At 37.6% G+C, this 16,246-nt stretch overlaps 1 protein-coding gene across 1 annotated transcript in view; it reads right to left on the bottom strand.

Annotated features, from left to right (window-relative positions):
* Positions 1 to 5,999: 5,999 nt before the first annotated feature.
* Positions 6,000 to 16,246, bottom strand: part of LOC103801064 (leucine-rich PPR motif-containing protein, mitochondrial-like) — a gene marked incomplete at both ends in the record, with an annotated part of 22,894 nt that continues 12,647 nt past the window's right edge. Inside the window, 5 exons of the mRNA XM_009073466.1 lie at positions 6,000 to 6,142; positions 9,933 to 10,017; positions 11,559 to 11,633; positions 14,505 to 14,620; positions 14,783 to 14,922. Coding sequence (XP_009071714.1) covers positions 6,000 to 6,142; positions 9,933 to 10,017; positions 11,559 to 11,633; positions 14,505 to 14,620; positions 14,783 to 14,922 — 559 coding nt within the window. The remainder of the gene's footprint in view (positions 6,143 to 9,932; positions 10,018 to 11,558; positions 11,634 to 14,504; positions 14,621 to 14,782; positions 14,923 to 16,246) is intronic.

Here is a 16,246-nt window from a genome sequence, read left to right on the forward strand (position 1 = left end):
CCCAGCAAAACAGCCTTTCAGAGCCTTCTTTGACAACCTTGAAGGAGGTTGGCCAGGGCAACCTTGGCCTGTCCACACCCACCTGCTTTCCCTCCACCCTAAACTGCTCTCAATCTGAAAGTCCTCCTTCCACTCCTCCCCTCAAGACACATCTCCAACTATCTACAACTTTTCCCAAAACTCCCATTTTTCAGATCTGCCCTGGTCTCATGGACCACGTGAGGAGCATCAGATGCAAACTACTTGCAAAACCAAGAATTAAGTTTGCTGCTGATTGTCAGGACTTATCACTGTGAGACACTGAGGTTTGCTGCTTTCTGAACCTTGAGTTCATTGGCATTTACAGCTGAGGGAAATAACAGAAACACAGAGCTACAAAGAGGTTTGTAGCAATTGCTGCAGAAAATAGCAATTGTATAGATACCGCTGCTTTATCACAGTGTTCGAGGGTAACCACATGAGAAATTGTGAGGCATTAGCCAATTGCAATATAGAGGTTTAAGAGTATGGGAGAGAAACCTTGCATTAATAGTTTTATCTAAAAGTAGATCAATGTGGAATCCCTGTCTATAGCAAGCACTGCACAAGACAGTTTCTATTATCTCATTTTCTTAATTACAGGAAACACTAGAGAAAACTCAAACCTCAAACTTCCGTATCTGCTCTTATTTCCATACCTAACGGGGAATCTAGAACTTTGTTCCTGTAGCTGAGGATCTGCACAATCAGAAAGATGCCCTTGAATTGAATTACAGTCTCAATTGGAGCCACCAACTCAAAAGGATATTGAGTTTCCTCTGATTATTGATTCATAGAAGTAGTGGCAAACCACCAGAGGCTGCAGCCATTCTAGAAAGGAAGTATCTTTTGGCAGTTGAATTTACACAGAAATTAAGAAAATAATTTTAAGAAATGCAGAGAAATCTTTGCTAAAAGGTGGCTAAATTCAATGACAGTCAGCTTTTTCTTATATGCTCACATTTTTCACCTTTACAGCAGCAAGAAACTGGTGCAGAAAATTGGACATTCCTTCTAGATGCTGACAGATTTCTCCCATTGAACAGCAAAACCTCCTGGTCACATCCATCACTTTTGTCACCTTCTCCTCTGCTGTGTTCCTGGGGAGTCCAGAAGCATCATGTGTACATGAAAAGCAATAAATACAGCAGCACCCTGGTGAACACACTACCAGTCTATTTCTCTGTCAATATGTGCACTCATGATCCTACCTTCACAGTAATGATCCTCCCTTGCCACGTGAACTGTAGTTGGAATCCTGCTGACTCAGGTGGTTCAACCTATAAAAAACCTTTGACTCTCACTGTCAGAGACAATCTGTTCAGCTATTCCATTTTCAACTGTGGGTACACATTAAGAAAGTCTAAAGACAGCTACTAACCTACCAAGCTACAATTCTTGCCATAGAAAAAGGTCTCAGGAGACAACGAGGTGAACAAACTGTTTTAGTAGATAAGCTTAAAACTACAGCATGTAATCATCATGCTGCAAAATGACTATAGTGGTAGTTAACAAAGAAACTTTCCCCATGTTGATCTCAAAACCCCAAAAGTCTCCTCCTCCTGCCCCTGCCTCAAGGGGAGTGGGGGAAGAGGCGAGTTAATGTGGCACAGGGCACAGAAGTGAGATTAAATCATCTCAGTTCAAGCAGCAAGCTTTTTCCAGTCCTCTCAACCCCAATCAAGGCACACGATTATGCAAACACATCCACACTCCCACAATTTGCTTTCTACAGTAACATGTCAGGTCATTTCATGTCAGCAGGCGCTCAGCTTCCCACAGAGGCCTCTGGAAAGGGGCACTCCTATCTCACAGACACTGCACCTGGTCTGGATCTTGCACAATCCCAGTTATCCACTAGCCGGTGGCACATAATTCTGTTCTGCTTTAAAGGGCTGCATGCTATGGTCAGTATGACAGAGTACGTTTGGTATCTAGACTAATAAATCACCATGACAAGTTCACAAGGCTGCCATTCTGCATTTTGTCATCTTACAGGTTTCTCTCTTTGAATATGAAGAAATAAATAATGAAACCGCCTACTTATTTGGTGAAGAAATGCCAACCTTCTAAACTGCACTTGTCTTCATGCTTGAAATGGCTGACTCTCAGCACACCGACGCACAAGAAATACCATTTCAAGCGCATTCGTCAAGAGTCGGCACAAATGCCGATTCTGCAAAACCTTCCCAGTATAACCTTGTTTCAGACGGAGATGATTGTGTCCCGGAGTGGCACAAATCCCTCATTGGCCCACATTTTAAAGACAGGAGAGACTGCACTCCTCTGTGTAATCATCCCTTAAGTGTACATGAAACATTTACTGGAACAAGTATTATCACACAACAGCAGTCCATCCTTTGAATAATCCCCTGCCTTACCATCTCTGCCCACAGGGCTCCCATGGGCCTGGGCTATTCCAACGTGATCCCAAATGACCAGTGTGTCCCCTTGCCCACTGCCCTGTTGTTGGTGCCACGAAACCCTGGTTCTGTTTGGCCTCATGCTTCTGTAGTATCTCACTGACATTTGATCAGCTCAGCAGCCAGCTCAGTCAGCCCATAACTTTCCACGGGGTCACTCAAAAGGCAATTTCAGAGCTGAAAACAATTTCACTTATAGTCTTCAGTTACAGGCTATCAAATTTACTATTTCCACAACTGCAATGATCAAATTATAGCCCATGATTCTGGCAGGGTTCGAGTCAAACCAGCTAGAAGAAAAACACACAGATGCTAAACTCTCACCAGTCCTGCATGGCCAGGTCCCACTCCAGGAACTAGAAACACGCAGCCACGATGAGGCTGCAGCCTTGTGCACAGTTTTATTGTGATGACCTGGTGTTTTCTTCAAGTAGTATCCCCTTCCTTACCTCGTGCTAGCTCAGCTCCAGCAGGATGCATGCCCATCATCCCCAGTGACACTCAGCTGTGACTCCACTGACAGGAACAGGGCTACCACTGTGAAACGGAGAGATTTACCAGATGACCTCTACAAACAAGAGCTGTGGCACAAGAGAAAGGGTTGCCAACTAGTTGACACAGTCTTCAATTATGCTGCTATTACACTGGAACACATGTAATGTAGCTGCAGCTTTAGAAAAAAAGAACCATCTCCATTTGTGAAATGAAATAAACCGAGTCCTGCCTAGGCTTGCTTTCAGATAGGGCACACAACCATTAGGCTATGAATGAAATTTCAAATGTTAATGCCTTATCTTGACAACCCAGGAACAAAGGGTGCCAGACGGTTCGAGCCACGTAGCTGCGTACGCTGTCGAGCTATGCTTGCGAAGCGATGAAGGTCACTGTAAATCCACACCACCAACAGAGCAGACACTGCTAGCATCCATCCAGTTTGTCTGGAAAACAAAATCTACCATTCTCCCTGCTCCTGAGCAGTGACACCTCATTTTTGAAGTACACCAGGATTTTTCTGTGTATTTGTAAATATAATAGTCAATAAACTGGAAATTTCACTTAGAAAAACCCTAGGTCCTGGTTTCTGCCTAACTTTGACATATTCAGATTACTGTACAAGTCCTGCAATATTTGGCCAAAACCTTGTGCACACACAAGAATTTTTAGTTATCACAACTTAGCCTATGTGGGAAAATCTAAGAAAGTTAAGATTAAGATAAGGCTGAAAATGCAAAGATTATTTAATAAAGTTATTAAATGCACAGAAATCTGCTTTCATTTCATTAAAGCCTGCCTGGAGAACTGCATAGGCACCACATTCCATTTATTATACCAACGTGCACATTTGTGAGTTTCCATCATTATGCACGGAGATAATGGATGTGTATTCCATCTATTCCTTCATCTTTGTAATTTATACATTTCTTGTTTTCATGATCACACAAATCTGGACTGCAAAACATCACACCACTCCCACATTCACACAAATAAAACATGGCCAGCAGGCTCCCAGCAAGTCAAAACTGCCATCCCTGCATCATGGGCACTGCTTTTTTCAAAAGGTATGTTTTCATGGATATACAGTTCTTGTATCCCTAAAATTAACTGGACTAACAGTTACGAGAACGAATGGAAGATGCTATACAACTACAACACACACACTAGTGCAAAAGGTTGACATCTTTTGTCTTTACCTATGATACTGAATGACCTAATGAGATACTTAACACAGGAAAGTACAATTAGAAGAAAGCTAAAAAAGATGTGTTTATTTCTTTGTAGGTACAGCTGAATCCTCGACACGATGTTCTTTAACCTTATGCTTTCACCCCAAAGGACCAGGCAAAGAACAACAAAGGGTAAGACATTCTGCTTCAGTTACAGTTACATATCCCTCTAGGAATTTTCTTGATATACATATATTTGGTGAATCAACAGGAGCCAAACACAATTTATAGCAGATCATACATCAAAACAGAAATATCCTGGAAGGCTGTGTCTTGGTATTTCATTAGCAAATTTGACAGCATTTCTATTAATGAATGTTTCTATCTGTTGCAGTTATGTAAAGTGCTGTTAATCACAGATTTAAATTAAAAATTACACACAGCAACATGCTTTTTTAAATTTTTATTGACTGTAATATTTAAACAATTTCATAAACAAATAAATCATAAAACCGTCTGTTCATGATGCTTCCAATCTTCTTTTCTTCCATTTTTCCACATAGAACTTGAATGTCTCCTACAAATAGAGTGGAATAAACAAGTTCAACGTTGTTCCAATTGAAAAGTTACTAATTCTGAGCGAAGTCTTATGTCCTGACAAAAGCAAAATCTATTATTCTCTGTCATGCAAAACTAGATGTGTATTGAAGTCTGTATAATTAAGAGAAATACCAGAGAGAGAGAATAAAAGGAAAAGGAAAGCCTTGCCAAAAATGCATAATGAAACTTCTATTACAAAATGCAATAATATAATCAATTTCATTCTAAAAATGAAAATACTTTTTAACTGCAATCTGCAATTGTGTCAAAAAAATTGAAACGCTTTCAAAGACCAGGCTGCATTAGAGAAAAACTGAACAGGGAAATCAGAAAATGAATCATCTCAGTGACTTTGAAAAAACACTCTTATATTCATTAGCTACATGTAAGAAGACATTCTAGGTTTTTAGTTTACAGTCCAAATAAAAATTCAGGTTATAAATTATGTCAAAGTCGCAGAAAAAAAATGCCAGAGCTGCTAAAAGGATAAACCAAATATTCTATGTCAAAATTTTCTCCAATTCTTTGCAAAATTAGAAAAGAAAAATCACATTAATCATGCAGCAATATGAAGAAACAGTATATAATCAAGTCTCTACAGAACTGCAGAAAAACATCTATTTTAAATATTAAAAACTGGTGAGAAAATAGCAATAAAAAGTTTGCTTAGGGAAGGAAAATGCAATAAATCTCAAAAATCTGCTTTGCTAAAATGGTACTAGTAGACTATTAGTCAAATGAATGATACAAAAGTATTTACAGACTTAACAGATGTAGTGTCAGGCCACTTGCCACCCTCAAGTAAGATATATTTGCACAGTTGCATACATGTGCTGTGGCAAGGCAGCTAGAAACAAAGCTGCCATAGAAAAATAAGTCCTGCAGTTCTAAAATCCCATCCTACTAGTGGGGCAACTTGTACGAGACACAAAACAGGTAATTAATGAAAACTAAAAGCGATTAATTGTTAATGAAGTACACATTGCATGAGCCGTTTCAAGTTCAATTGCTCAGATAAATGCCCCAAGGAGATTTGATAAAGGTACACCTGTAGATGAGTGCCCGATAAGAATGAGGTAGTTTAAATATCCTAAGCCCAAGAGGTTTTCTTTCCACAAGTCAAACCCAATGCAAGATTACTACAGCTCCTACAACACTCAGTACTTCATACATTACCTCCTTTGAGGAGTCTCTGCAGAGATCTAATCCCTATGTAATTATTCATGCAATTTGTTTTACTAACACTGAACACACACAACTCTGCAGATCCATTTCTTAATTAGGAAATACTCACAGGGGGTTCAGTGAAAGGAACAGGCTCTCCTACTTTCTTCAGAAAAGCTGCTAAAGATTTCAGAGATAGCTCGTGCAGTTGTATGTTGTTGGCTTTTGTTTTCTCATACACAGCCTTTACAGAAGCAACATCCCCATCCAGTTCTGAGGAAAAAAACAAACCCCCACTGGTTAATTGTTTATCTTTTTACCTGTTTCCATGATGTCATGCATTCCAACTACTTGCCAAAATACATTCTAAGTATTTTAATAACACAATACTCCAAATACTCTGGATATTCTTCATATCCTACTGGCAACTCACACAAGGCAACAGAACATACAGTCATGCTAGCCTTTCTTTTTTATTTGAGGTCGGATGATCAATTCCTTCAAGCATGTGCTGGAACCACAAAGGAGCAGTAGGAGTTGCACAGTGAAAACACACCACCTCAAGGACATGAGATACAGAGCCATATGACTCCTTCTGAAGCAATAAAAACAAAACCCACCAAATTCAGCCTGTGAGCACTCCAGAATAGAATTTGATTCCCTGAAGTAAGGGCAGAATATTTTTAAGGCTACAGGTGCTGGCTACATCAAAACTACAGCCTAAAGGAACAAAAAATATCTAAAGACATTTCCTATCGAGCAGGAAAAAAGTTTTGCCAACCCATTAGCACATTATAAACCTTAAATACTTGGGTAACCAATAACATTTTTCTGGATATTCCATGAAAGGCACCATCCCCTACCACAGGTTCTAACTAATCCATTCTTCATTTATTTAAAGAACTAGTCACTTCTGGCTGTAGAGGAGTGGACTGTATTTCTCCTTCCTCTAAACTGCGAGAGGGGAGGAACTCCTCCTCCTACATTGACTCAAGCTTAACCACTGACTTCTCTGCTGCTTGAGAAGCATCAGGATGAAAGTGAAGTGACCCCTGACAGTTTCACTGCTGTCCTCAGGGTCCTGGAAGCAGTACAACTGCCATCACGTCCAGTTAAATTCATTTTGGTGCTTGGGAAAACACAAACACCTGCAGTATGGCAGCTGTCTCAGGTTTTACTTGTTCACCACTTTTGCAACCACTGGGGCTAGAAAAACAATGGTTCATGAAAAAAAAAGCTTTAATTATGCAGAAATGGATAGCTTGCACCCCTTTCTCCTGAGAAAAAGCTTCCCACTCACATCTGGTGAGTGGCTGAGCTCCTTTTTGAATGTGGGTGGCTGCTGCAAAAACTGTAGGCAATGACAGCTTAATGAAAGCATAATAGAAATCCTTAACTTCCTATTTCTTTAAAATAGATGTTTTTATTGTATGGGAAACACCAACAAAAAGAGCTAATACTCAGAATGCATTTAATGGACCACACAAATGTGACTTTACATATTTCATTTTTTCTAGAAGATATGCAGCAAAGGATTATGTATCTCACCAGACGAAGGAAAGCTAGCCCTGGCAGTGGATCACATCCCAGGATGAAGAAAGGAGCAATTGTCCTTTTATGGGTGTCTGACAGACGATCAGACTTCTTTCAGCTGTGATCTAGATTCTACTCTATCTCTGCTAAACACATAAACAATTATATTTGTCCATTTCTTTTGATAACTAGCAACAGTAACCAACAATGGTAATAGTACTTTGTTATGTTTCATGTCCCTTTCTAACTAATTAAAAATAACAATGGCCTGACAGGAGAATTATTTGTTCTCTTAAAAATTCTGATAACTCAAGGCTGGACTTGACCCAAAATAAGAAATCAGGTTTGAAAGCTTAGTAACTTCAAAATGACAAAAAAAATTTCCCATAATCTTTTATTTTTAAAAATCTTATCTCTACCCCTCATGGCTAGGACACAACCCAAGCACAGTCTTCTAATTTTCAATTCCACCAAATATTTTGCTGATTATCACTTTAGCAGTCAAATGAAAATAATACACTCACCACAGCAGAAAGTATAAATGGAAGACAAAGGGAGGGGAAGAGGTAACTAAATTGCTGTCCATGTGTTCAGGTCTGTACATTTGTACATGGTGGGGACAGAATATAGTAAAAGTCTCTGTGTACCTAATAGTAGGAAAACACCTTACTTGCTGAAAACAGACTGATGCAATAGAAAATGCAACAACACACTAGTATGCTTCATCCAGCCCAGCTCTGGTAAAACTGATGTGCCCTCTTCTACCTGGTACAGGAATGAAATCAACATCTCATACTGGTGAGATGCTTGCACAGAACAGTTTTTATAACTCTTCACATCTCCTCTATGAGCTGCTATGAGCCAGGTCCATCGCTGCATAAAGAGAGTACAGCAACCATCTGTTCATATACAGTATGGCCTCACACACTGAATATACTCTAACCACTGATTTGGGTGTAATAGAGCAAGTGATTGATTCTCTGCAATCTCATTATCAAACTGCTGTACTATGATGTAGATGGAAAGGATACCAAAAAACTTTATTCACTTAGGGAGTTTTTGACTGAGACAAAAGCAGCAGGTACAGTGCTGGTGACAAAAGGGCATTTTTTGTTTTTTTAAATTATGTTAGAGAACTTAGCCTGCTGTGAATGAAGCTACAGCAATTTGGTAGCAATTGCTGTTTGGAATGTTACTAACTAAGTAGATTTTTTGAGTGAGATACCACATCATGGCAACTTCTACAACTTGATTCAATGTTACAAATAGATTTTTTGAGTGAGATACCGTATCATGGCAACTTCTACAACTTGATTCAAATACAGTAAGCTTGTAAACCTTCAATACCATACCTTGGATTTGGGTTTGAAGTATTTTACCTAAATATTCCTATTTATGTCCTCTATGACAAATTGGAACATTTGTGTAATTTTTTTTTTTTTTGCTTTTGACACATGTGAAATAGATTTTTTGAGTGAGATACCGTATCATGGCAACTTCTACAACTTGATTCAAATACAGTAAGCTTGTAAACCTTCAATACCATACCTTGGATTTGGGTTTGAAGTATTTTACCTAAATATTCCTATTTATGTCCTCTATGACAAATTGGAACATTTGTGTAATTTTTTTTTTTTTTGCTTTTGACACATGTGAAACTGGAACATTTGTACCATTTTATTTTTTTTTGCTTTTGACACATGTGAAAAGCATTTACTCCCTGAAATAAAAATGGAGGACAATATCAGAGTACACAAGTCAAAGGGCTCTAGAGCAAGCTTCCAACTGAGTGTTGCCATAGGGGCTGTATGTCCAGGTTTTACAAGACTGACAGAGCCTTGCAAATAAACATAATTAAATAAATAACTTCTTTTTTAGAGCTGCTTCTCTCTGACTTCAATTACAAAGAGAAGTGATGAGCACTTCAACTCAGTTATTTATGTAAATTCAAATGAAGGCATCTGGAATATTAACTTTGGCTATATTACAACTTGTATAAAGAATCTACACTAATAACACTAAGATCCTTTCACATTACTGATAGAACTAATCACTTCTGATTTTCAAACACATACACATTAACCAATATACTTACTACATGTTTTTTGGGAAAAAAAGCTTGATTCATTTTAAAAGCCATTCACTTCTACAGTATTTTTCTTGCTGGGTTAGGATGGATTCTTTTTTATTGCATGAAGTCTCTACTTAGCCTCTATATATCTTCTACAGTATTTTTCTCGCTGGGTTAGGATGGATTCTTTTTTACTCCATGAAGTCTCTACTTAGCCTCTATATAAAGGATTCATGGCTTGTGTCAGTTGGTTGCTTTGCACCTTAATAGCTGGGATAGCATACAGATGCAGCAGACTTCCACCACAAAAACCTCAGATAACCCCTGTGCTGCTTCATGACTCAAACTGTAAAGCAAGTTACACACTGCAGATCCTATTCCCCTGTCAAAGGGTTTCCATGACCTTTCTGAATGTCTCAGGAGTTCTTACTACAAAATATTCCAAGGAGAGTAAATTACCGTAACATCTCATGAGGTAACGATATGCCACTTCTGTGTCTAGATGCTCAGGAATCAGTTCTAGAAGTGTCTCAATCTTCTTTGCCTAGGAAATTAAATGCACAGATAAAAACAGCATTAACTTGAAATCTTAAAGAACAAAATAAAATTGCCAAAGTTAGAGCAATGATTTCCTATTTTTTAAGTGAAGTCAACTGTACTGATAACATAGAATGGACTGTGTGACCAAAAGGAGACAAAATAAAACTTACATAATACAGGAATAAAATTAATACTTAAGAAGCCTAAACATTAGTGTCTCATTTTTTTTTTCCACATAAGCAATTAATGTACGAATGAAAATATGTCAGGCTTTCAACCAATTAAAAAAACCTGCAAAACACTCAGCAGCCTTCACTGACGTAGAGGTCAGTGGTAGTTACGATCAGTGCTTGAAAGAAATCAGATCACTAACTAATGTGCTTAAATTTGGAACCTCTCTCCCTCAACCTCTGATTCCAGATTCAAGAACTCTTGAATTAAAAACAGTTTATCGAAACAAATAACATCCCTATCATATACTACTAACTTCAATGTCTTACTAAAAATTTCAGCTTGATAAGCTAGAAAATGTCAAGGTTTTTAGTTCCTTCCACAGACACCAACCAATAGTGTTTTTCATCATCATAATTAGCATCATTACTTCAACAGAACAACTTTTAATCTATAAGCATTGAATGGCAATTTCCACAAAACATAAAAGTACATTTCCCTCATGTGAAAAATATTTATTCTAGTTTGTGTGTTCACTATCTCCTGATGCTGCTCCTCTATGAAAGAGAAATCCATAGGGTTTTGCATGCGTGTGTGTTTTGGTTTTTATGTTCTCATTGTTCAATATTGACTTTGGGGGGGGCTGTTTTGGTTTTTTTGTGTGTGTGGTGGTGGGGTTTTTTTGTTGTTGCTGTGGTTTGGATTTGTCCTTTATTTGTTTCGGGTTTTTTGTTTACTCTGAGAGGGTCATATAAGGAGGGACAGATAGGAGTAGAGCAAGCACATAAACGAGCATTTTGAATTATAGAGAATGAGCACAAAGCCAGGAATCTAAACAGACACTCAAAATAGATACATGTCCAAACCACCATAACAAGTGATAAGAAATGTGCCCTTTAATGCAAACATAGAGGCATTTAATCTATCTAAACAATTATACTGCCAAAATAGATACATGTCCAAACCACCGTAACAAGTGATAAGCAATGTGCCTTTTAATGCAAACATAGAGGCATTTAATCATTAGAGAGATGCTGAGTACTACAGTAAGTACTTTCAGCTTGTGATACGGAACTGGGTAATGCAGTAAAACATCTAGAGCACAATGTTTGTAGGATATAGAGTGCAACAACAAAAACACAGGAAATTACTGAAACAATAGAAGAATATTAAGTACATCCTCTTTTCCATCATACTCCATAATGTAAACTGTTCCTTTAAATGTAACCAGTTCTGCCAATTAACCTCCTCCCTCCCCAAGAAACCTGATAAAGCTGCCAACTGTGAAGTTCAAGATCCAAAACACTATAACAAAGGTTGATGAAATAGTATTTTGCAAGACATAAAATGATATACATGAAAAAAATATTATACCTGTCCAGGTTTAGTTGCTGCTCTAGCCATAAAACTCCCTAAAGTTCTCTTCTGCTCAACTAATGCACCACACCTCTGAAGAACAAGAAATGATTAATGTAGCAGACATGAGAAGGTTAGTCATAAACAACATGACTAAGGTGAATATTTCCAATTACAGATGCTTAAAATAATATACTAATGTATTACCTATTTTCAAGGTAAACAATTGATCATTAGTTTGAAAAAGGAAAACGATAAAACAACCACAAACCAAGTTCATTTCATGCACCTTTTTGGTAAGCATTGTTTTTAAAATGGTAGGTATAGAGTTTGTCTAAAACAATAGGGGAAAGAATTAAACTAATACTTCAACATACTACAAAAATGAGGTTTAGGACTGCAAAAGAATGAAAAAGAGAAACACTATTCCTCTCCAATTATACTGCCAAGCATTCACAAGTGAGCTAGGGATCATAAGGTTAATTATACATTTAATAAGGTGTCAGGGAGATAACTGCTCGTTTCTTTATAAAAATTAAAATGTACAAAGCAAGTTCTCTTTAAAGTATAATTACCTACACTTATGCATACAAAGGACTGATTTCAATCTCTCTATTTTATAAAAGGCTTTAACTGCAATAGACAGTGTTTGAGAGAGCGAAGTTGAACTTAGAAAAGTTTGAGACAGACCAGATAAAAATCAAAAATCTATCTTACTTTAGAAACAAGGACAAAATAAAATACACAAGACAATACTTTAGTGTATGTTACTCAAAGCCATCAGTCTTAAAACTCTTACACTGCACAGTGCTTTTTTTTCTCAAGAGCTGCACGATACCAGTACCAGAGTGCCCAGGAAAAAACATTTATGCATATGAATTTCCTACAATCAAATGGTATTGCAGACATATGCAAACAAGAAATTTTGTGTTATGCCATTATGAATGTTCTCTATGTGTAACATGGTTTGACAAACTCTTCAAGGTCCAGGTAAGGTGTGAAGTCTCATTCATCAGGCAAACAGACAAAAATGCACCCACAATGTTCTGACAAAAAATGAATTTATGGTGCTAAGTAGAAGCAAAATATTGATGGGAGAAATTTCCAACATTTTATTACCAATTCTAGCCATTCTCACCCACCACCAGGAGGTGCTCTGAGAGCAAAGAGATAGTCAAGCTGGAGAAAGGTTATCCACAGCCCCCTTACGTACTAAAAATATCAAACCCCTTTTGACTTTGAGCAGTAAAAGCATTCTCCCTCCAGATGGTACGAAAGACACTGCTGCTATTTCCTGAACTCTGAAACACACTCTTGGATGCAATTTTTAAAGCTAGCAGTCTCCATGTGTATACTAATATTTCAGATTGTTAAAAGCAAAATAAACCACTTCGACTGTGGTTTACTTCTCAAAAAAATAGCAAGAGAGCGATTATTCCTGTCCTCTAGTTAGCTCTTAGTAGAGTAATTGATCCACAATAGCAGTCACGAATGCTTAACACAGCTCAGTTTTTCCTGCACCAAATAATCCCCAAATTTTCTGGTATACACAGAAGTTTCAAATTCAGCTAATCTGTGAATATCCACTTAACAATATTTTTAAATTCTCCCCCAAGATATAGCATATACAATGTTATTTCAAGTACACTATAGAGCCATGAACTTAATTCTAAGAGTTGGATGCTGTAGTAGTAAGTTTTAGAAAGATGTGAATTGAAGTAATTCCATGTGTTGGAAAATTTTAAGAACATGGAGATTTTACTTGAAATGCAAAACACCTTATCTTCACAAAAGCAAGAAACTGGAACCGGTTTTCATTCACTCATTCCATTTCATTCATTTCAATCAAAGAGCTATCAAACAATCAGAAAGAGCAAAATAACTTGAGGATTTTTTTGCATTTTGATGTTCCAGGCAATATAACAGAGTTTTATAACAAAATTGTAGATTCCTTTTCTTTTAATACTCATACCAGTTGGGCAATGCAGTAAAAAAATTGAAGAAATACACAAATACGACACCTCACGCTGTAGCAGAAGTAAACTGAACACATTTGTTGGTATGCATTCTTCTCAAAACAGGTCTTGAAGACCATAAAATACCTGCTGGATGAAGCAGAGCTTTTTCTTTAACAGTTTTAAATACTTGGGAACTGGTAAATGAGTAGCATACACTACCTGGAGATGGTAAGAAGCTTCAATTTGAGTTGGGAGCCTACGCACACAGAACAATCTGCAAACTTGGGACAACTGCTGGATTGTCACCTGCTTGGATGAGCCTCCCTGCCACAGCCTGTTCATGCACACTGCCAGTGGCATCTCCCAGCACCCACAGCTCATCCCACCTCTTGCTCAGCTTTGTCTTTAGCTGTTTACAAATGGCATGACTGCAGCTTTCTCTATTCCTAAGTGAGCTGAGACTGTGACCCAGAGACCAACATTTGGGTTTTAATGCATCTGTGACACTCATATGGATAGAAAGCAAATTCAGCTCTTAATAAACCTTGAATACAGAATATACAATATTATATAGCAACCAAGTGAAGTAAGGTCCATGAAAAGCAAACACTGCCTGCTTCTGTTTTGTAAACTGTACAGCTGTGAGATATTATGCTTACAGCACTTAAGAAATCAGGTGAGAAGCTGCAGAGAAATGGTTTGCAAAAAACAACTGATGTCTAAGCAGAAAACTTTAGAAGAGTATTTGAAATATACAAATACTTCCTTTATTTTGTTCAGGTTGTCAGAAGACAAAAAACCCCTCTGACTGACACCCACTACTACCATCAGTACTAGAGTACCAAATCATGATGTAGAGTAGCCTAAACTGTGCACTGCTACTCACACTGTAATTCAAATGCACACCAGTACTAGCCTATGCTGTACAACACCTCTTTTTGACAATTTCTCAGTTAACCTTTGAAGAGCTCTAAGCATTTCTGTACCTCTCTTGTTATGTCATTACCTGTACCAACGATCTGGCATCATCCACTCTGTCTGCACTGACATACTGAAGGAAAAGATCTGTGACAGGTCTGTAAATTCCAAACTGATTGGCCAGTCGTTCTGCCATCACACCAACTGCAAAATGATGGGTACATAAGGAAAATCTGTGATTGAAAAGCCACTTTCATAAACTTCATAGGCATGATTTATGCTGACTGAGCAGGTTTTACATGTAATAGCTCTTTCATAACACCTCTGTCTAGTCAGAATATTTAAATATCATTGCAATTAACTTACATTTTTCCAAAGCTGGTTCTAATCCCTCCTCAGACACCTTTGTTAACAAATAGGAAATACTTCTGACAGCTTGATCAGGATTCTGTGCACCAGAGATAAGCAGAGGCTCAAGGTATTCCACAGCAGTATCAAGGTCATTGCTAGGAAAAGAGATTGAACTGGCTCAGTTTCTGAAATCAAGATTTCTAAACCTAAAGAAGCAATTACATTAAAGCTTTTGTTTTCTACATCAAGCTTGTATTTCCTAGGAATAGCTGATGACAAAATATTGACCAAAGAAAATTACTTCATTCAGATGTTGAAAAAGTGAAACTATTTATGCCTGAAGGAATAAACTAAGCCATAAATAAAATTTTTATGTCTTTTAACCTGTGCAAAGCTTAAATATTTTGGAGACACTTTTTTCCTCATTAAGAAAGAAGAGTTCAGCTAGCTGCTTTAGGAAAATGTGTCCTGCAAATCTAGAAGGCAAAACCCAAACATTAACAGAGAGTATCTGAATAATTAATGCATGCAACATAGGTTGCTTTTTTTATTCTATTCAATTAATTATTTACCTGATTTTTCCCATGCCTGCCTTTTGGATGGAAAAGACAATACTGAATGTCATTTGGCCATTACCTTCATCTAAATGCTTTTAATCTTATGGCTTAAGTATAGCAAATGCTAATAAAATAATGCAGGAAACATTCACTGAAGTGCAAACTCTACTAGCATTCTAAAAAAGTTCAAATGACAACATCTCTTATCAGGCCACTCTAAAAACTAATTTAAGTGAAAAAGAAATCAGAGCACAACAAATGCTTTTAGGTGAAGTAGAAATGCAGCACATTTGAAAGCTATGAAAAAAATGCTTTGAAAGCTATATGTGAAGCTACCAAGAAATGAATATGTAATTTAAAATATCTGTACGCACCTGTTTTTCAGAGTTCTCAAGGCACAGATTGCAAGGTATTTAAGAATATATAGGGTGCATATTATTTATGATTCTAAATCTTTTTATTCACGCAAGTTAGTTTTGGTATGGGTAAACCTGATTGCTGCTTAAATAAATCTCTGCCTGCATACAGCAATTTATTTATTTATTCTTGTCACCAATCTACATCTTAAGAACACAGCCTGACTTTGCAGTACTTTTATGACACGGAAATACAGGAAAATATGCAGTTTATAAGACAAATATCGAAGTGTGTCTCCCATCTGTAGTGTTTAATTTAGATACAAGACCATGCACTAGAACTGTGTGTCATGGACCACTGAGATCTAAGTATTTACAGGCTCAGTCCTTTATAGACAGATTGTTTTTCAGCAGTTGGAAATGTAGTGAGCTCACTCCTGGAACAGGCCTGCATGGCTCTCCTTCAAGTCTGTTCCAAACACTCCAGTGGCTATTCTCTCTGGCCAGGCATGCCAGAGGCAATCAGGTATCTGTTATGTTCTACAGAGTTCTACAGCTTTCCTGCT

Source organism: Acanthisitta chloris, unplaced genomic scaffold (genome assembly GCF_000695815.1).
Source record: "Acanthisitta chloris isolate BGI_N310 unplaced genomic scaffold, ASM69581v1 scaffold9824, whole genome shotgun sequence".
In the NCBI taxonomy this organism is placed as follows: Eukaryota; Metazoa; Chordata; class Aves; order Passeriformes; family Acanthisittidae; genus Acanthisitta; species Acanthisitta chloris.